The sequence below is a fragment of the Megascapheus bottae genome, chromosome 18, assembly GCF_031878675.1.
Source record: "Megascapheus bottae isolate mThoBot1 chromosome 18, mThoBot2.hap1, whole genome shotgun sequence".
Taxonomy (NCBI): Eukaryota; Metazoa; Chordata; class Mammalia; order Rodentia; family Geomyidae; genus Megascapheus; species Megascapheus bottae.
The window spans coordinates 27,783,210-27,805,217 of NC_143526.1; the positions used below are offsets into that span (position 1 = coordinate 27,783,210).

Below are 22,008 nucleotides of genomic sequence, written 5' to 3' on the forward strand. Positions count from 1 at the left end.
GGTTTTTCCCAGGACCAGTCTGTGTCATGTCTGTGTCATGGAAGACAGGACACTTTTCCTCTTTTTGAAAGGTCCAGTGTCCTCCTAGCACATCCTGTTTCATGGGATTATTCTGCTGGGTCAATGCTGGATCCCTGGTTTTCTGTGGAAAAGTACATATAGGAAGCTGACGATAGGGGCAGCGTGTACAACTTAGTGGTACAGTGCTTGCCTAGTATGCATGAAGCTGTGGGTTTGGGAAGTGGTGCTGTGGCTCAAGTGGTAGAGTGCTAGCCTTGAAAAAGCCCAAGGACAGTGCCCAGTCCCTGAGTTCAAGTCCCAGGACTGGCAAAAAAAAAAAAAAACAAGCTGAGGATAATTTCATTGCTAGACCAATGAATAAAAGTTGCGTAATCATGTCTACACAGAGTTCAGGACTGGCAGAGTCCATACCTGGGTGACCAAGTGATTAAGGACATTGTCCTACAAAGCCATCATTATCATAGTTAATAAAATGTACAGTAATTCTTCCACACATCTAAAAGAGCATACACAGTGCTGTTGGTTCACATATGTAATCCTAAATACTCAGAAGGCTGAAATCTAAGGATTGTGGTCTGAGACCAGACTGGGATGAAAAATCTATGAGTTTTAATTTATCTTGGAGTGTGTGCGTGTGCGTGTACATGTGTGTGCGTGTGCGTGTGTGTGAGTGTGTGTGTGTGTCCATCATGGGGCTTGAATTCAGGGCCTGAGTGCTGTCCCTGAGCTTTTATCCTCAAGGCTTTCCCACTTGAGCCACAGCTCCACTTCTGGCCTTTTGGTGTAAACTGGAGATAAGAGCCTCACAAATTTTCCTGCATGGGATGGCTTCAAACCATGATCCTCAGATCTCAGCCTCCTGAGTAGCCAGGATTACAGGCATGAGCTACTGGCTCTCCAGTTTCACCTTTAAAACTCTTAGGCAGTTTCCTGTGCAATCATCTTGGCATTAAAACATCGTTTCAGAGTTAAAATGATGACCCCAGCTTTCCTAAAGTTTTCAGGCTCCTATGTCGAATGCATGGTCCTAGTAGCTGGCCATTTGAGGAGTTTCTGGAAACTTTAGGAAATGGAGCCAAGGTGGAAGAAACAGGTCATTTGGTATTAGCTTCAGGGGCTCCCTCTTGTCCTCAACTCCTCTTCTCTGCTTGTCTTTCCCTCCCTCTCCCTTCATATCCTTCTCATTCCTCCCTCCCTTCATCCCTCCCCCCATAATGAACCCTGTAACACATCCTGAGTAGCCTCTGTCCCAGAGTAGCCTCTGCCCTAGAACCAGGATATTGTGTCTAGCTAGGTGTCTAGAATCCACGGAGCCCAGAACCATGACCCGAAACCAGGAGAAAATTAGTTCTACCCGCTTTTAAGCTGGATTTCTTGGACATTTGTAGAGTGATTCCCGTTACTTGTTTCATACTGAGGCAATTGTCACGAGTTGCGCTTTGTGATGAATTTTGATCTGTCACCTCTCCACATGTAGAATTTCTCTCTCCACAGACTTCTGATCCCTGTGATTTCTCTAGGAGCATCATGTTTCTCCTGGTTCCATTCTGATGGAGGAAATATGTCTATTTCTCTTGGACATCACCAGTCTTATCGGAAGATCTCCATTTTCTGGCTCTTTTCATTGCACCCACTTCGTGTTTCAGTGATCGTGTCAACTTTTTCTATGATTTTTTTACTTTCATTCACTTTTTAAAAATTATTTCCTTCATTCTGTAGCTTTCTATTGGTTTTGGTCTTCTTTTTGTATTTTCTTCTTCCACCAGCGTGAACCAGGGTAGCCAGGACAGGGCCAGGTTCACAGTCTTCAAGTGTGGTACCCTCAGATCATTGCAGATGGGGTAAAGAAAGGGTGGCTCTGGGGAGGAATGGAGTTGAGGTGGCTCTTTAATGGCTCCTCTTCTGCCTTGATTTTTCAGATACTATGTATGTGAATCCTGCTGTGCTCCTCATGCTTCTGCTCCTGGGCACCAAGATACTGCTGGGCATTGGAGTGTCTGCCATCTACATTCACAGGAAACGCATGGTAAGTGGGAAGGAAGGGAGGACAGGCCAGGGCAGGATCAGGTCAGCAGGTAACCAGTTCACCTGCCACACAGTGTCCGAGTCAATGGAGTAGAGAAGTGACCCAGGTCCCTCACCACCTCAGAAGCCTCATGGAGCCAATGAGAGGTGTCCAGTTCTGATAACATGAGTGGGAGCTGCAGGAGAGGTGAGATCAAGGGTTTGGAAAGGGCTCTGAGGGGCTGCACGGGAGGAAGGACAAAGTAGGCCATCGTCCCATTGGAGCTCATTACTAGATTCCTCCCTAGGACAGGAAGACTACAGTCTGGAGCACTATTCAAGAGGCAGCTGGGTGGATTGAGGGCTGGTCCTACTCTGGCTGAGTGGACAAGAGAGAACCATTCAACCAAGCAGAATGGACAGAGTCAGGATGCAGGCAGGAAGCTGAGGGAAGGGAACAGGGCTGTCCCAGGGCCGCCTGTCCACTCAGGACATGTCCCCACGAGTGAGCAGCACCGGGAGCAGAGGGGCACTCAGGAGACAATTCATGAACAGGGGAGGACTCAATGTGACATCTCCCCACAGCGCTCTCCTTCCTCCACCCCTGCCACACGGGACTCTCAGCCACTGCAACCTGCACACTTGGAGATGTGCAGCCTGGGGTAGAAAGCAGACAGGAACTGCTCCAGGCCTCTGGTGCAGACGCCTCTTCGCCCAGGACACAGCCAGTCCCCAGACTTGTGTTTCTCCTCTGCCCCGGGACTTGATGCCCACCCGCCATCACCACCCGTTGGCAGCATTTCTGCTCCTGTGCTGAAGCTATGAAACCGGCTCTGAGCACTGACTCACAGCCCTGCCTGAGGACGTGAGGAATGGGCCCAGCCTGAGCCCAGCAGGAGGCTCCACCCATCACTTCTGGGTCACCAGCACCTCACCCCAGTCAGTTGATGGAAGCATGATTGTATATATAAGACAATGGGCCTTTAGATCTGTGGTGGATGAGGTAAATTTAATATGGCTGGGGAGGAGATAGGCATGAATGGAAAGAGTGATTTTTTTCTAAGTTGAACCAACCCCAGGAGATGATGCAACTATATCCTTAACAGGAATGAGATGGGAGATCAGGACTATATAAGAGCAGACGCTAACCATATCTAAATAGCTGATGTACACGAATAAAAATGTCAATAAGAACATAGGTGCCAGTGGCTCACGCCCGTAATCCTAGCTACCCAGGAGGCTGAGATCTAAGGATTGAGGTTCAAAGCCAGCCCAGGCACTAAAGTCCATGAGACTCATTTCCAATTAACCATCAGAAAACTGGAAGTGGCACTGTGGCTCATGGGATAGAGTGGTAGCTTTGATCTGAAGAGCTCAGGGACAGCACGCAGGTCCAGAGTTCAAGCCCCATGACTGAACAAAAAAAAAAAAGTCAATAAGGCTGAAAAACAAACGTCCACATCATGAGCCTAAATAACACAGATACTAGCAGGTAAATTCAAGATTTTGCTTTTTTGTTCTGGAACTGGGGCTTGAACTTAAGCTGGTCATTGTCCCTTAGCTTCTTTTCACTCAAATATAGCAGTCTTTTTTCAGCCACAGCTTCACTTCCAATTTTCTGGTGGTTAGCTTGAGAAAAGACTCTCATAGATTTTTGAGGTATGATCCCCACATCTCGGCCAACTGAGCATTACAGTACGATTACAGTCTTCAGATATCAGTGCAAGGCCTGAGTATAGGATTTTAACCTCTGCTATGTCTGTCCCAAATCTGGTGCTGTTGCCCATTCATCTGTTATCAATCTCCCTCTAGAGAGCTCAGAGGCACATGAAAGAAGTGTGGGATAATGTGGGGGATCGGCTGGGCTTCTCTGCATAGAATGTACCTCTCCAGAACAATGGAATGGGGTGGTGACATCACAGGGAGAAAGGAGAGTTATCTCTGCACGTTATCTCACAGAGCAAGTGTAGCCTATGTTTTCCTTTCTTCCCTTGTTCTAACTGCTGGCCCTGAAACCCAGGGGGACACAGAGCAGGGGACATTGGACCCAAAGAGGCCATGGGTGGGGTAAATGATTATTAGGAATACTTGGATGTTGTAGTGTTCGCAGCTAAGTATAAGACTCTCTGGAAATTAGCTTGGTAATTGGGTAAAGCCTATTCCAGTGTTGAGGAAAAGAAAAAGGTTACATGCTGGTTCCAGTTTTTTTTGTTGTTGTTGTTCTCTTTGTTTGTGTGCCAGTACTGGGTCTTGAACTCAGAGCCTCATCTTTCACTTGGATTTGGTTATTCAAAACCAAACTACTAAACTACTTAAGCCACACAAGTCATTTCTTACTTGTTTGCTGGTTGATAAGTGTGTCTCAGATTTGTCTGCTCCATTTGCCTTTAAACCACCATCCTCAGATCCCAGGCTCCTGAGTAGCTAAGGTTAGATGCAGGAGCCTCCTGCACCTGGCTTTGTTTCTGCTGGTTCTGGCCTTTTTTTCTTCTTCTTCTGTATTCCTTCTTAAAAAGCTGGCTCCAGATACGACTCAAACAGGACAGGCAACCCTCATTCTCTAAGGTTTGTTTCTAGGTATGTCACTTTTCATATTGGAGAGGGTTCCCATAGCTCTACCTTCTCTGAAGAGTCTGTCTTCTAAAGTATAGGCAATGGCAATCTCCAAAACTCAGTTAACTTTTTCAGTTTCTCCTAATTCCTATGCAGAAAGCAAGGAAGACAATCACTTCTGGTATTGTATAGAGTGATCCCCAGAAAAATTGAGCCCTCAAAACACATTCCATCAGGACTCAGTTTGGGGCTTTGACACCTCTGGAGTCCATTATAAAGTCCACCTCCTCTGGCAGTGGTATAGGTCAGCAAGGCCTAGTTGCTGAGCAGCTGTATAAGTAGGACCCATGCCGGTCCTTTCCTGTGCTTTGCGCTCCTGGGCAACCCAGATCTTCAGGGCTCCTGCAGAAGCAAAGGCCCAGGGCTAGAGAAGCCTTATGAGGTAGAATGAGGTTCTGGAACACTGTATTCTCACAGGTATGGGGACTCTCACCTTGGACAATCCTGGATTTTCCTAGTGATGACTCTTCAACTTACAGCAGATTTGTCTGTCCCATATTATAATCATGAAGAAAAAACTGTCTCTCCCCATGGCCTTTCCCGTCATCACAATCCCCTTCCTCTGACATCATGGAGGCAGACACTGTGGTCTACCCTCCCTAAACCAAGCCCAGGGCCTCTCTAGGAAAGGCATTCAGACAGAGCAGGCTCTGCAGACCACCATGATTCCCGTTCCTGCCTCCCCACCCCACCCACCTCTGTCTTCCCTCCTGCTGCCCCTGCTGCTGGGACTCACAGGTCAGTGGAGTCTTGTGACAGTGTGGATGTCATTCGTACCGCAAGGTTCAGGTGCTGGAATCTCGGTCCTCAGTGTGGTGATAGATGTGTAGATCTTCAAAAGGCACACCTACAGAGAAGTCCTTAGGTTCCTCGATACTGCCCTTGGAAGGGATTAAGGTGTTTCATGGGCCCCTCATTGTCTGTGGTAAGAGTTATCAGAAATTCCCCAGGCTGGGCCCCATCCTTCCTCTTTCTGGCTTCCTATTTAGCATTGGAATGTCTTCCTCCTCTGTGCATGGCTGCACTGCTACCTGTCATGAGGACACATTCAATCAAGAGGGCAGGGGTGTGCTTGCAAGGCCTGTGCTGTGCCATTTGGACTTTCAACCTCCCGAACTGTGAGCTACATAAACTTCTGTTTTTAAACTTAGCCTGCCCCCGAGAATTTGTATAGTAACAAAACAGACCAGTAAAGTGTACACCTAGTAGGGACTCCCCCGCTACCTAATTTGCTCTCCTGATCTTTTCTCATAAACTCTCTCCTGAGAAGGTTTTCTATGTTCCGTCATGGAACAGTTAGAACTTGGAACACTAAACTGAGATATCCCCCAGCTCACAAAATCTGCCAATGGCTAGTATTCCATTCCTTTGTTCCAATAATGGATTCATTCCCCGGGTCACAGGCTGAGTACCAAGCCTCTTCACAACTCCTGCTTTCTAACCTCTGGAAATCTATTATTCCTACACCAACATGCAATCATAAAGCAAGCAAATACTCTACAGTGCAACAACCCAGAAATCATTGCTAGATTTTTTTAACAAAAGTTTTTGTATGTGTGGAACGTGGCCAGAAGTCTCTCCAGATCAGCAATGGACACTGAGACTGCCTGGTTCTGCTGCTATTCTGAACCATCTTCAAGACCCCTGGAGTCTCTTACTCAAGCTTTTGTTCCACATTGTTAGAAGATTTGGTTCCCAATTTGCCACTGTGGGAAAAATGGAAGGTTCAGAGCAAATGAAAGCAGCACCCAAATGGTTATCTCAGTATGAAACCTGAGTGTTGGAGTGTATGAGACCCTCCCTTCCCACCCCGCTCAGAACCACGGGGAAACTTAAGCAAATACCAAGCTTATATAAGCTCTTCCAGAACACAGAAGAGGACAGGCAGTTTCCCAAACCATTTTATGAGGTTATTATTATCTAAATAGCAAAACAAGATAAATATTGTACAAAAGGAAAAAAAAACACTATACACCAATATCTCTCGTGACCTCAGATGCAAAAATCCTCAACAAAGTGTTAGCGAATAAAGCTGACAATATGTAAAGTTTATAACACCATGACTAATTGGATTTATTCCAGGCATACAAGGATGTTTCAACATCTGAAAATCAATCTTCATAATCTATCATACCAAGAGGTTAAAAGAAGAACATTTTTAACATCATACCAATGGGCGCATGGGGAAAAAAATTAAAAATCAACACCCATCGTGGCACAAACTCTCAGTAAACTTGAAAGAACGGAAGATTCTCCTCAATTTGAGAGCTCATTTACAAAAACTGAACACTATAATAATACCTAACAATGAAAGACTGGATGTTTTTCCCTCTGAGAAAAACTCACAATCTTGGTGAATATTTTATTTTCCAGACAATGTACAATATACATTGGGGACTGACTCAAGATAACGTGACAATGCATAAAGATCATAGACTTTATTTCTAGTTAACATTATTGAAGGGAGAGCAGAAGCCATTCTGAAGAGAGCCCCCAGTGGTGACTGAATATTCCCAAGTGCATTGATGACTCTTGGAATGATACTTGAATAAACTTGAATATGTCCAATAAGTGTTTACAAGGAATTTGTAGAAGCAACCCATTTTAAGAAAAAGTAATCTTGGTTTTATGAGTAGGAAATCCCTTTCTAAATGTTACCCTTCTATTTGCTTTCAAGGTTTAAATAGACCTCAGTGATTATCTTCACATTGATTTAATTTATGTCGAACAAAAGCTAGCCTAAAGAATGTATGAATGTTTTATAGGTATCATACAAGAGGTGCTTTAGTGTTACAGATACTCTGGAAATGGAGATGCCCTAGCTTACAATTGCTCATAACTTGCTTAAAGTGGATATATAGATATATGGATATAATTCTGGGAATTACAAATTTACTTTGAAATTACTGAGCTTGGGTGCCGGTGACTCCTCCCTGCAATTCTAGTTACTGAGGAGGCTGATATCGAGGATCAAAGTCCAAAGCCAGTCTAGGCAGACAAATCTGTGAGACTCTCATCTCCAATCACCCAGAAAAGAGCCAGAAGTGAAGGCATAACTCAAGTGGTAGAGCCCTAGCCTTGAGTGAAATAGCCAAACAAGAACATAAGACCCAGGCCGGGAGTTTGGCCTAGTGGTAGAGTGCTTGCCTAATATGCATGAAGACCCAGGTTTGATTCCTCATTACCACATACATAAGAAAGCCAGAGATGGTGCTGTGGCTCAAGTGGTAGAACGCTAGCCTTAAGGAAAAAGCCCAAGGACAGTGCCTAGGCCCTGAGTTCAAGCCCCAGTACTGGCAAGGAAAAAAAAGAAAAGAACATGAGACCCTGAGTTCAAGCCCCAATACTGATGCAAGAGAAAAAGCAAGCAAGAAAGAGGAAGGACAGGGAGGAGTAAGAGGAGGAAGGGGGAAGGGAAGGGGAAAAAGGAAGGTAAAAGGGAAGGGGGAAGGGAAGGGAAAAGGGTGATTGAGAAGAGGGTAAAGGAGAGGGGAGAGGGGAAGAGAGAAGAAAGGAAGAGAAGGGAAACAGAGAGAAGATGGAGAAGAGGAGAGAGAGGGGGAAAGGGAAGAAGGAAGAGGAGGGGAGAAGAGAGGAGTAGTGAGAGAAGAGGGAAGAAGGAGAAGAAAGAGGAAGAGGAGATTACAGAACCTGAACTAAGTAATTCCTTTAAAAAACCAAACAGAAGAGCCAGGAGTTTGGCCTAGTGGTAGAGTGTTTGCCAAGCATGCATGAAGACCGGGGTTTGATTCCTCAGTACCACATACATAGAAAAAAGCCAAAGGGTGGTGCTGTGGTTCAAGTGGTAGAGCTCTGGCTTTGAGAAAACCCAAGGACAGTGCTCAGGCCCTGGCCTCAAGCCCAGTACTGGAAAAAAAAAAAAAAAGAAGGGAGGAAAATTAAGATTTATTACAGATCTGAAGCCAAAATTCTTGTGCCTACTTTGCTGAGTCAACCATTATATCTTTGGTTGTAGTTTTGCTTGCTCTGCTCCTGGCTACTAGACACCTTTATTTTTTAAGTTACTTGAGACAAACCAACAGTAACAAGTTATAATTCTGATTTTTTTTCTGAATCTGAATCTTTGGTCTTCATAATCTACCTAGATTTTACAGCACTTTAGTAGAATGGGAGGTTGGAATCGGTAGGCTTGGAAGGTTTGTTTTTCTTTTCCTTTATACAAAATACTAAGGTCATATAATGTAAATAAACCATGCTTAAATTGCCAAACCAAGAAGATCTCTTTAGCTGAATATGGTGGTACAAGCCTATAATCCCAGCTACTCAGGAGATACAGGAAGAAGAATCATGACTTTAAAGGCAGCTGTGGCAAAATGTAGAGAAGAGAAAAATGGAGGAAGCTGGGCACTGGTGACTCATGCCTATAATCCTAGCTACTCAGGAGGCTGAGATCTGAGGACTGGGGTTCAAAGCCAGCCTGGGCAGAAACGTTCTCATGAGACTCTTACCTCCAATAAAATAAGACGAGGAAGAAGAAGATGGAGGAAGAGGAAGGAAAGGAAGAAATGAAACTAAAAATTTTCTCATTTTGTGCTAGTCACAGTAAAATTTAAATATGATATATAAATACGCATATATGAATATAAAAGGGAAATAACATCATTAAAATTCTACAACTAGAACATTAACTCTGAATATGTCATTTCTTGGAGAAATATTGTTAAGTGAGTGAGTACATATTTATACATAGTTTCTCTTTACTGCTACAGTTCACTTTAAAACTTTTCTATCAGCTTTGAGGCCAGGGACTGAGTATGGCTGCTTAGAAAGGGCACACTCTAATGATCTCAACATGGATTCTCATTCTAGAAGATTACTATATTATAAAGAAAGAATGGGATTTTTCAGTAGAAACCTTTGGCTCTCCTAGCAGAGATTTACAATAGAGCAAAACCTAGATACATAGGCCATATAGAATGACACTAAATGAAAGGACCTCCAGGATATAGAAACAAAAGCCATATAATGAGTGATTGTTGTCTTTAATGTACTATGTAACCGGAAGTGGTACAGTGGCTTCAAGGGTAGGGCAGTAGCCTTGAGCTGAAGAGCTCAGGGACAGTGCCCAGGCCCAGAGTTCAAGTCCCACAACCAAAAAAAAAAAAAAAAAGAATGGGATTTTTAAATGTTTTTTTTTTAAATGTTTTGTTTTTACCATTTTGTAGCCCTTGTTGTAATGACATATATTGTTTTTACGCTAACTCAAAAGGGAAGGAAGCTATCTCAGGAGGCTGAGATTTGAGAATCGAGGTTCAAAGCCCGTCCTGGAACAAAAATCTGTGACACTCGTCCCCAATTAACCACCAGAAAACCAGAAGTGGCTCTGTGGCTCAAGTGGCAGAGCACTAATCGTAAGCTGAAGAGCTTAGGGACAGCGCCCAGGCCCAGAGTTCAAGCCCCATGACCCGACCAAAAAAAAAAAAAAAAAAAAAGGAATGGCACCACTGAGGTTTATCTCCCAAGCAGCTCCTCCCTCTCATGCTCACAGAGGCCACACCCACTGGCATCCCTGCCCTAGTGCTCCCTCCTATAGGCTCTCGGCCGCCCAGAGGGCAAACAAAGGCCAGGGTATGATTCTCAGCACAACTTCCTTTATAATAACTGAGATCAGCTTTCTCTTGTGGCTGACTCCTGGGACCTCTGACTAAGCAGGGATCAGGGCAAGGGTTTTTGATTGTTGTTTGTTTGTCAGTGGTGGAACTTGAACTCAGGACCTTGGCACAGTCCCTGAGCTTTTCTGCACTAAGTCATCCCTTTATTGCTTGGAGCCACCGCTCCACTTCTGGTTTCCAGGTAATTAATTGAAGGTAAGAGGCTCATAGACTTTCCCGTCCAGGCTGACTTTGAACCATGAGCCCCAGATTTCAGTCTCCGGAGTAGGTAGGATTCGAGGCGTGAGCCACAAGCACCTAACCTTGCTCACTCCTCCTTTTCCTCAGAAATCCAAGCAGTTTGAGCTCCAGGCCTGTACCGTCTCCAGCCACCCATGATGGACTAGCAGGTCACTGGGCCACAAACAGGGGACTGAGTGGCCACACAATCCACTTTTGGGACCACAGTCCTAGCTCAGAAGTCCACGAGTGTGGTGGGCCCTACTAAGGCCTACAGCTGCTTTGGAGGTTTTCAGATAAAATGGGACAGGATTGTTTTCCACCTCCCTCGAGGCCTTGCTTATTGGAAGCCTCCCAGAGGGAGCTCAGTTCCACACACCCACTGTGACTCCACATCCCCAACCTTTGCCAACCTTTGCAATGCTGTTGATTCTGTGCTTCATCCTCAGCTCTCTGTCACCTTCCTCTTGAATCAGCTTCAGAAAGTGCAGTGAATATTCAGAGATCTCTCTGTCCGTTCAACCTGGCCTCCCTGAATTAAGGCTTCAAATCCAGCCAGCAGCCACGCTGTCCTCTCTCTTGGGGATAACTCACAGGTCCTGGAAGTGTCACACAGAGGTGGCTCACTGCCATCTCCTTTTGGCTGCACAAGCTCATCCCCTTCTCTGGTTCTATTAGCTATAAGCTGTCTGATGTTGGCTTGCACTTAGAGAAGAGATGAGTCCCCAATTTACACTTAGAGGTGGAGATTATATGTTAGACTGCAGAGGATTCATTATTGTACAATTTTGCCTGTGCTTCTGTTGGCTTTGAAAAAGCAAAGAAAACTACCTTGGCCAAGCCCCCTTATAGCCAGGACCTGAGAGTTTCAGTTCTATAACTACAAGGGCCACAGTCCTGGCCACGGCTGGAGTCAACTTTAACCCTTTCCCAGCTGAATCTCCAGATGAGAACACAGCCCCTACTGGCAACTTGATTAGAGCTGGGTATGACCCTGAAATACACACAGCCAAGATGTGTCTAAAATACAGACTCACAAGGTGAAATAGATTATATGCCACTAAGTTTTTGGCAATTTGCCATCCAGCAGCAGAAAACAAATACAATGAATAAGCAAAATCAATCCAAAGAAAGTCCTCCATAGTTTTGAAGACCGTATAAAAGCCGTTTAAGAGCTTACAGCTTGATGTCTTTTGAAGTTCTGTTTTCATATAAATAATGCTGGTATATTTATGGATTACGGTGGGTATGGGTATGCACATCCTGAAGTGATCAAAGCTAGCTGATATACCCATCACCTCACCTCGTTATCATTCATGAGTGATGAAAATATTAAATCTGCTCCTTTAAACAATGCAAAAGCCAGACACAGGTGGCTCATGCTTTTAATCCTATCTCCTCAGGAAGAGGACTGAGGTTACTGTTCAAAGTCAGCTTGGCAAGAAAGGTTGCCATGACATTCTTAGTTCCAATTAACTACCCAAAAGCCAGAAGTGGAGCAGTGGCTTAAGTGGTAGAGCAGCCTTGAGCAAAAAAAAAAAAAGATCAAGCAAGAGCTCAAAGCCCCTGAGTTCAAGCCCCAGTACCACACACACAAAAAAATGTGAAAACGAAATAATGCAATATATTGCTATTAACTAGTCATTTTGCTGTGCAATGAGCCAAAAGATTATTTCTCCTATCTGACTGAAACTTTTGCCCTTTGACTATCATCTGTCATTTCCTATCCACTGCCTTCACCACTTTCCTCAGCATCTGGTTAAAAAAAATCCATTCTATGTGAATTTGACTTTTTTTTAAGAGTCTGTATATAAGTAGGATCATAAAATGTTTGTCTTCTGGTCCTGGCTTGCTTCATGTAGCATAATGTCCTCTAAGCTCATTCATGGTGTTATAAAACAACAAATTATATAGTACTGTACACACATATACATATGGATAACATAAATGTGATATATACGTGATATAAATGTGAAATATATCGCATTTTTATCTGTTTGCTTACCTGTTGGTGGGCACTTTGGTTGTTTCTATATCCTGGCTATTATGAATAAATGCTATGTTGTTGTACAAGCTGAGTATAGCTATTCTGTATATTTTGCCTGAACTCAATATCAGTGTTCCTTGTGTGATACTCAAGAACACCTAACAATGCCCTGTGCCTGTTATCTTAGCTACTTAGGGGGCTGAGATCTGAAGAATGGAGGTTCAAATCCAGCCCGGACAGGAATGTCCATGAGACTATTATCTCCATTAAACTACCCCCAAAAAGCCAGAAGCCAGAAGTGGAGCCGTGGCTCAAGTGCTGCAGCATGAGTCTTGAGCAAAAGAAACTCAAAGACAGTGCCCAGGCTCTGAGTTCAAGCCCAGAACCAGCACACACACACACACACACTAACCTCCCCCCCCCCCACACACACAGAGAACTCGTTAACCAAAGCAATTAAGTACTAAGTGCTAAGGGAAGAGATTTTTGTTGGGTATGATTGACTATTGACAAACACAAACATTTCTAATACCTATGACATTTTCACACTCCACAAACCAATTTTCGCCCAGTAGGGAAAATATCAACTCCATTGAGAAAGTGTGCCTCAAGGCTTATTTTGAGAGAAGTAGATGAAAGGAGCAGATGTGGTATGCAAGGGCACTGGGTCCACACGGCTGTCTCTCTGAGCATGCTGCGGAGGCCTTAGCTTGAGGCTACACCTCTAATTCTGAAACAACCAGAAAAGAAATCTGACTCAAAGTATGCTTTGCATTTTTTTCCTTAATAATGTATTTATCTATTTACTAACAGGTTCAAAAATATCTTGATAGAGAACAAAGGATCTCTTTACTAATCACACCACCCCAGTCCCTCCATCCCACAGGTACCAAATACTGGAACTGTCTTATATGGATGCTTTTACATAGTACTGGAACAATGAGACCCCTCCCCCAACCTTGATCTGCAACCAGACCCTCAAAGCCTATCGGGACAAGACAAGAAGCAGAAATGATTCTAACTTGCTTACTTGCTTGTTTCTTTGTTTTGCTGGTTCTGGGATTTGAACTTGGGTTCTGGGCGCTGTCCTTGAGCTTCCTTTTGCTCAAGGCTAGTACTCTACCACTTGAGCCACAGCGTCACTTCTGGCTTTTTCATTGGAGAGAAGAGTTTCGTGGACTTTCCTGCTCTGGGTTGGCTCTGAACCACGATCCTTAGATCTCAGCCTCTTAAATAGCTAGGGTTACAGGCGTGAGCCACCAGCACCCCGCTGACTCTAGATTTCTCTTCAGGAACTTCACATGAAAGGTTTAAGGTGAACCAGCCTGAAACCTCCGTGTCCGTCATTGCTGGAGATGAGGTCATCCTGTCCTGCAGCATACCTCATCAGTCACAGAAAGGGATTGTCTCATGGTTCAAAGACGCTAAGCCAGAACCACAATTAATCTACAGTTTCAATGGAAGTCAATTCCCCCGAGTAACCCAAGTGAAGAAAAACAACGCTCATCTCATAGACTACTCCATCCGCATCAGCAATGTCTCACCTATGGACGCTGGCACCTACTACTGTGTGCAAGTAAGGAAAGGGAATCATGGCATGAAGTTCGGGTCTGGTCCAGGCACCTATGTGTCTGTGGAAGGTGAGTACAGCGTGGTAAGCTCCATCCTCGTGTCTAACATCCTTTCTGGATATCACATGACTGCATGTAGACACAGTGTCCCTACAGGCTAGGACTCCACAGATGGCCCTTCTGATAAGCTACAGCCTCACACCAAATGGGGTGTCAAGCCACATTGGATAGGTCAGGGGCCCTTTCTCCAGAACCCAAAGACATGGAGCTAAGTCCCCAGATAAAAAGATACCAATGGGTGCCGGGAGTTTGGCCTAGTGGTAGAGTGCTTGCCTAGTATGCACAAAGACCTGGGTTCGATTCCTTGGTACCATATACATAGGAAAAAGCCAGAAGTGGTGCTGAGACTCAAGTGGTAGAGCTCTAGCCTTGAGAAAGCCCAAGGACAGTGCTCAGGCCCTGAGCTCAAGACCCACAACTGGCAATAAAAAAAAGACACCAATGATGCACACATACCTGCACATGTGTCCTCAATTTCCCAAGTGCTGGAATTGTAAGAGTGTACTACCATGCCTACCCATGACTTATTTTTGAATCCCATCCTCAGATCTCAGCCCTCTGAACATCTAGGAATAGAGTCAGGTGTCACTGTGCCTGGCCTCATCTGTCCTGCTTCTTGATGGATGCCCTTTTTCTTCACAAGTCTTCAGCAGTAATCTCTCTAGAAATTGTAGTAGCTCTTGTCCTTCTCACCAGAGTTGAAGGCCAGTCCCATCCTCACTGGAGGACCTGGGTGGAAGGAATAGAGTTATAAATTTAAGCAAGTCTTGGCGTTGGAGTGGGTAGAAGTAACAGCCTCTGGGTATGAACACTAACTCTGCATCATGTCCCTACACTTCCTGCCCTCTTCTTGCCTTGGTTAGGAGGCAAGACATGGAAATGAGGGATGCTGAATGTTGGACCTATCAGCACCAAGAGGACAAGGCCTTTCTACATTCACTGTGTGGTCACTCGTGCATGCCCTACATAGAAATCATGAACGAGTGGTGGGAGTTTGGTCTAGTGGTAGAATACTTGCCTAGAAAGCATGAAGACCTGGGTTCAATCTCCCCAGTAACATATACATAGAAAAAGCCAGAAGTCAAGTGGTAGAGCTCTACCCTTGAGAAAGCACAAGGACAGTGCTCGGGCCCTGAGTTCAAGTCCAGGACTGCAGAGAGAGAGAGAGAGAGAGAGAGACCGAGAGAGAGAGAGAGAGAGAGAGAGAGAGAGAGAGAGAGAGAGAGAGAGAGAGAGAGAGAGAGAGAGAGAGAGAGACAGAGAGAGAGAGAGAGACAGAGACAGAGAGACAGAGACAGAAAGAGAGAGAGAGACAGAAAGAGAGAGAGAGAGAGAGAGACCATAAATGAGACTCACCCATGGCCTGCAACCAGGTTCTCTCTCGGGTGGCCTGAGCCAGAGCAGGAGAAATGAGAATTGACTTTCTGTTTCTCTCCAGGAAGAAAAGAGGAAGTGTCCCAGGTGCAGCAGAATGAGATATCACAGACTGTATCAACAGGAGAGACCATCACCTTGAGTTGTACTGTGCCTGACACTGGGCACAGTGGCCCTGTGGCGTGGTTTAAGGGATCTGGGCCAAATCGGAAATTAATCTTCAATTTCAAGGATGATCGCTTTCCCAGAGTAAAAGCAACTGCGGACACCAGCAAACCTGGCAACACAGACTTCTCCATCCGCATCAGTGACGTCTTGTTGTCAGACGCTGGCACCTACTATTGCGTGAAGTTCAAGAATGGGAAGCCTAATGAGTATCAGTCAGGGCAGGGTTCCCAGGTGTTCGTGACTGGTGAGTGACACTCCTCTACTCTCTGCTGTGCTATATATCCTCAGCAATATTCTCTGATATAATCTCAGCAATCATCTCTTCCCTCTAACAATCAAGTACCATACCAAAGTACTATTGAAGGTCCGATATATTCTGGCCTTACCATTTTCCCAGTAAGCTGTGAGTTTGGGTGCTTTTAATACAAGGATAAAGAATCAAAGGTTAACCAGGTGGTAAAGGGTATTTCGATTGACTTCTCAATATTCAGCCCATCCTAGGGAGCTAAATGGAACACCACCTATTAGTGGTGGATTCAAGTATAGAACTGGTTAGGTCTTGCATGGCTCTCTCTTTCTGGCAGAGAAACATGGGATATGAAACAACTGTCCTCACTGTTATCTGGGAACAAGCTAAGTGATCCAAACACACATCCAGACAGGCCAGAAAGGGAACCAGGCTGGAGAAATCTATTGTACATGAAGGTGGTGATGTTAGCCCAGATTGCTTATGTTTGTTGTATAATTATGCTATCTATGGCTCTAATCAAGTCTGTGAAGACCCACTAATGAGAGAGAAAACGTCTTTTTTTGTGTGGGGGGGGGTCATGGGGCTTGGACTCTGCATGGGTGCTGTGCCTGAACTCTTCAGCTCAAGGTTAAAGCCCTACCCTTGAGCTAAGCCCCACTTCCGTTTTCTAGATGTTCATTGGAGGTAAGAGTCTCAGATCCTTTTGTGCCAAGGCTGGCTTTGAACCTTGATCCTCAGATCTCAGTCTCCTGAGTGGCCTAGGATTACAGGCCTGAGCCACTGCACCGAGCCAGAGAAAACATCTTTCTTAGGCCAGTTTGTCCTAAGGAATACCACATGGTAAAGGCCCTACATTCACAGACTACTGAGTCACGGGGACATACTAAAGTCATTTTCCTGCCGTCAAAGCCTTCCTGTCTCTTACTGTTTTGCTACTTTTGACACTTTAGCTTTGAACAATGCCTTTCCTGAGATATCACTAAATTCATGATATAGTAATGCTGTCATGTATAGCACTTTTATTATTTTCCTAAGATTTTGACCTATACAACAGCCATGCAGATGTGTATGTTGATTTGTAGATGAGGAAAATGAGACTCGAGGAGACTCAACATCTTGGATGGTAGGGAGGAAATAAGGTTCAGGCCATTTGGGGATCTGACATGCTGTGTCTTAGTAAAGAGCCTCTTCTTACAAGGGATAAAAAACTAATAATTATCAGGAGTTGATAGCTTCTGCCTTGGATCTTAGCTACTCTGGAGGTTGGGATGTGATGATCCCAGTTTAAAGCCAGCCCAGGCAGAAAACACTGTAAGACTCTTACCTCCAATTAGCCCAGTAGAAAACCAAAAGTGGGAGTATGGCTAAAGTGGTAGAATACCAGCCTTGAATGAAAAAAGCCAAGTGAGAAGCCCTGAGTTCAAGCCCTAATTTGAGCACAAAATACTACTACTTCTATTAATAATAATACTTTAATCAAAAGGAAGCATTGGCTGATTATGTAGTGAGGAGGATTCTGGATTCCCCGTGTTTTCAATTAAGAACTTTAGGAACCAGTGTCTAAGTGTATCTCATGTCTCAGTGCTCCTAAATTCTCACTTCTAAAATATTCTCATCTCTCTACCCATCTAACTGTTTCTTAATACACATAGACCTTGTCTATATGTTAGAGAAAATAAGTGCTGGCATTTCATGATTTAAGCTTATAACCAGAGTGAAAATAAAACTTCCCATCTGCCCCAGTATCCACAAATGAGTTATGGAAATCACTTAGGCTGGTCTTTTCTTTTCTTTTTGGTCAGTTCTGGGCCTTGAACTCAAACCTGGGCACTGTCCTTGGGCTCTCTCAAGGCTAGCGCTCTACCACTTGAGCCACAGCACCATTTCTGGCTTTTTTCTATGTATGTGGTACTGAGGAATCGAACCCAGGTCTTCATGCATGCTAGGGAAGCACCCTACCACTAGACTAAACTCCTGGCCCACGCCTGTTCTTTCTTGTGTCACATTTCCAACATTTAACTCATTCTTTATTACCAGAGAGAGGAGGTGCTGTGGTCTAGAACCTTCAGACCCATTCAATAAATCCTAAGCAGAGTGATAAAATATGTCTTAAAACTGAATCAAGGACAAAAATCACATGATTGCGATTGCGGGCTGGGAGCATGGCCAGGTAGTAGAGTGCTTGCCTAGCATGCATGAAGCTCTGGGTTTGATTCCTCGGTCCAACATGCATAGAAAAAGCCAGAAGTGGTGCTGTGGCTCAAGTGATGGAGCCCTAGCCTTGAGAAAGTACACGGACAGTGCCCGGGCCCTGAGCAAAAAAAAAAAAAAAAAAAAAAAAAGATTTGGGCAAAAATTCAAAATTCTTTCACAAGAAAAGCTTTAAAGAAACTAAGAATAGAAAGAGTAGATCCCAATATAACAAAGTCCATGTGTGATAAATCTGTAGCCGACATTGCTACCAGTGTGGAAAAACTAGTTTCTCTAAAAACATCAGAAATGAAATGAGAATACCACTCTGCCCTCTCTTATTTTTAGTCAAACTAATTAGGTATGAGAAAGAAATAAAACAAGAAAGAAAAAGTCAAATTTCTGCCTTGAGGGCCAGGAGTTTAGCCTAGTGGTAGAACCCTTACCTAGCATGCACGAAGACCCGGGTTCAATTCCTCCATACCACGTACATAGAAAAAAGCCAGAAGTGATACTGTGGCTTAAGTGGTAGAGCTCTAGCCTTGAGAAAGCCCAAGGACAGTGCCCAGGCCCTGAATTCAAGGCCCAGGACTGGCAAAAAAAAAATTCTGCTTTGATGGATCGATTACATGATCCTCTGTCAGGGGAGGTGGCAGTTGAACTCAGGGCCTTATATTGTCCTTTGGCTCTTTTGCTCAATGCTGGAGCTGTGGCCTTCAGTCGTACCTCCACTTCTATTTAAGGGACCCTAAAGACTCTACCAAAAAAAACCTCTTAGAACCAATAAACATCATCAGCAAAATAGCAGGACACAAAACCAACATTGAAAGAATTAGCAGTCAGGTTCTTGTGGTTCATGCCTGAAATCCTGGCTACTCAGAGGGATGAGATCTGAGGATCACAGTTCAAAGCCACCCCAGGCAGGAAAGTCTATAAGGCTCTTATCTATAAATAAGCACCAAAAAGTCAGAGATGGGACAGTGGAGCTGTGGCTCAAGTGGTAGTGCAAAAACACTCAGGGACAGCATCTAGCCACTGAGTTCAAGCCTCACTCACCCCCCAAAAAGTAGCTTTTCTATAGATCATTCATGAACAAAGGAAGGAACCAGGAAAACAGTCTCCTCTACAATAGCCTCGAAACTATCAAATCCCTTGCCAATCACCAGTGGCTCACATTTATATCCTACTCACTTGAACTTTAGACATAGGTAGTTTTTTCCAAATAAAATCCCAATTTCTCAGAAAATAGGAACAAAAATTGAACAATGGGACTGTATCTATATAGCAAAGTAAACAATTACTAGAAACACAAAAACCTGCAGAACAGGAGAAAAAAGCTACCATCTGTTCATTAGACAAAGAATTGGTACCCAGAATACACAAAGAGCTTCAAAACCAAAAGAACAAGCAACACAAAGAAATAACAGGCAAATGAACTGAACAGTTTCCAAAAGAAGTCCAACTAACTAGTAAACACATGCAAAAATGTCCAACATCATAGTCATAAAGGCAAAGCAAATAAAAACCTTTTTGCCAGTTTTTTTTTCCATTTTGCCAGTTAGAATGACCATCAGGAAAAAATACACCACAGGTCCTGGCAAGAGTGTAGGGGAAAGGGACCCTTACATTCTATTAATAAGATATGAATTAATTAATACAGCCACTGTGGAAATAAGTATAGAAGTTCCTTATAAAACTAAAGATAGAACCACTATATGATCCTTCTATACCACTCCTGGATATATATCTGAAGAAATATTAGTTAACATACAAACAAAATACTTGTACACCTGTTCATTGCAAAACTAATCACCATATCCAAAATATGGAACTACTTTGTGTGCCAATCAACTGATGAATGGATAAAGAAAATGTGGTATGTATGCACACAATTATATACTCAGCCATAAAAAAAATTACAGCACTTGCAGGTAAATGGACGGAACTAGAGATCATTATATATGACAAATGAGCCAGACTGGGAAAGACAGTCTTTGCTCTCACATTCAAAATCTAGTCCTTAAAAAATGAATGACAAGAGCTGGGCAGTGGTGGGTCACATCAGTAATCCTAGCTACTCAGGAGTCTGAGATCTGTGGATTTACAATTCAAAGCCAGCCCAGGCAGGAAAATCTGTGAGACTCATCTCCAATTAACCACCAGAAAACCAAAAGTGGAACTGTGACTCAAAATGGTAGAACACTAGCCTTGAGCAAAAGAACCTGCGCCCTGGATTCAAGCCCCACAGCCAACAGCAACAACAACAAAAAAGAATACAATCTGTGAAAATGACTTCACTCCCAGAATCCTTTGCATTTCTGGCTCTCCCAATTAATGAGAAGACCAGGGTTAGAGGTGAACGAGTACATTCCGAAGATTTAAGAGAGGAATGTGCATGAGTTTGACCTCCCTTTTAAAATCCAAACTCAGACTTTAAGACCTGAATACTTTGATTTTATTTCTACATAAATATTCAGATGCATACATTTAAAAATACTAAGCATGTATTAGGTTTGGAGAGGTTATTGTAACTAATTTCCAAAAAGTCCTGGGTTTAAAAGAGCCTACATATATATATGTGTGTGTATATATGTGTGTGTGCATATATGTATATATGTATATATATGCACATATATACATGTATATGAATGGATTGAAAGATAGCCTAGGAGGCTCTACCAAAAACCCTGTGATGTTATTTTTTTATTATTATAGCATGTTATTTTTTAATTATTATAGACATGGTGGTACATGCCTATAATCCCAGCTACTCAAGAAGCAGAAGCAAGAAGATTATTATAAACTCAAGACATGCCCAGTTAAGAGGCACAGAGACTATGTTCTAAAAAACAAAATGAAAACAAAAAAACTTTAAGTGGAGGAGCACTTGTCTAGCAAACATGCAACCCTAGTTTCAATCTCAATGCAGCCATTTTTTTTTAAAGGTTTTTGTTAGGAAACTTAGTTACAAGTATTAGAAAACATCAAGCAGACGAACGGAGGCAGAGAGATCTCAAAATATAGGCTTTAATCATATCTTCAGAAGGACTCCATGTAGCACTAAGCAGGGTCAGGAAAACAAGGAGTGGGGAGAGGGGCGAGGGGAGGCGGTAATGTTTTTATACATTCTAGGGTGGTGAGCCTCTCCTTCGGAATTTTTTTGTCCTGTCCTGTTAGGAAGTTATGGCACAACGTGCCCTGTTTGGAGTTTTAAGGTAGGAGCATCTTCCTGCTACTTTCAGATAAGGTCAAGGGTAAAGTTTTCCTGAGAGTCAAGTGGGGTCCCCAAGGGAGGCTGGTCAGTGGGTCACGGTAGCAACATGGAGCTGATGGGGACCAGACCCCCATCCTTGAGAGCGGCATCAGCAAGTTGACTAAGAAGCTCTAGGTCTTCATTCTCCCACGAAGACACGGGGTGAGCATCGATATACCAGAATACCTTGGAGAGAATACTTTAGAACTCAATTGAAACGTGGCAGTACCCCCAAACCAATACAGAACCAAGCAGGATTCCAGTGAACCTGGTAGGCAAGTTTGCATATTTGGCTTCCCCCACCCAGGCCCCACTCCCCAGTCATGGCAAGCCAGGAGGAAACCTCTCCTAGGGGAAAAACCATCCATGGAGGAAAATGAGAGAGCAGACCCTGAGGGAGTCCCCATGTCTGGGGGATACCCAGGAGATCTTTTTCCCTCTCATCAGCCTCAGGGTGTTGACATGAACAACAGCACAGTTGGAAGCTGTTGCAATCAGAAGCCATTACTAGGCCTCATTAGAGCTACAGAGATTCTGTGGCTCCACAGGAAGATGTCAGGGGAGGAAGACTTTCTGGGTTCTCAAGAAGGAACAAGTACACTGCTGCATCTTTGAAATAATGAAAAGCCTAAGAGTAAGCCCAGAGGAGACAATCCCTCAGAAAG

General features: G+C 43.9%; 1 protein-coding gene across 1 annotated transcript in view; it reads left to right on the top strand.

The window, feature by feature from the left end:
* The window catches only part of LOC150050301 (basement membrane-specific heparan sulfate proteoglycan core protein-like), a 62,570-nt gene that overhangs the window by 31,816 nt on the left and 8,746 nt on the right, over positions 1-22,008 (top strand). The window contains exons 7-11 of the mRNA XM_090352702.1: positions 1,941-2,047; positions 2,823-2,890; positions 5,219-5,376; positions 13,770-14,117; positions 15,547-15,894. Coding sequence (XP_090208828.1) covers positions 1,941-2,047; positions 2,823-2,890; positions 5,219-5,376; positions 13,770-14,117; positions 15,547-15,894 — 1,029 coding nt within the window. The remainder of the gene's footprint in view (positions 1-1,940; positions 2,048-2,822; positions 2,891-5,218; positions 5,377-13,769; positions 14,118-15,546; positions 15,895-22,008) is intronic.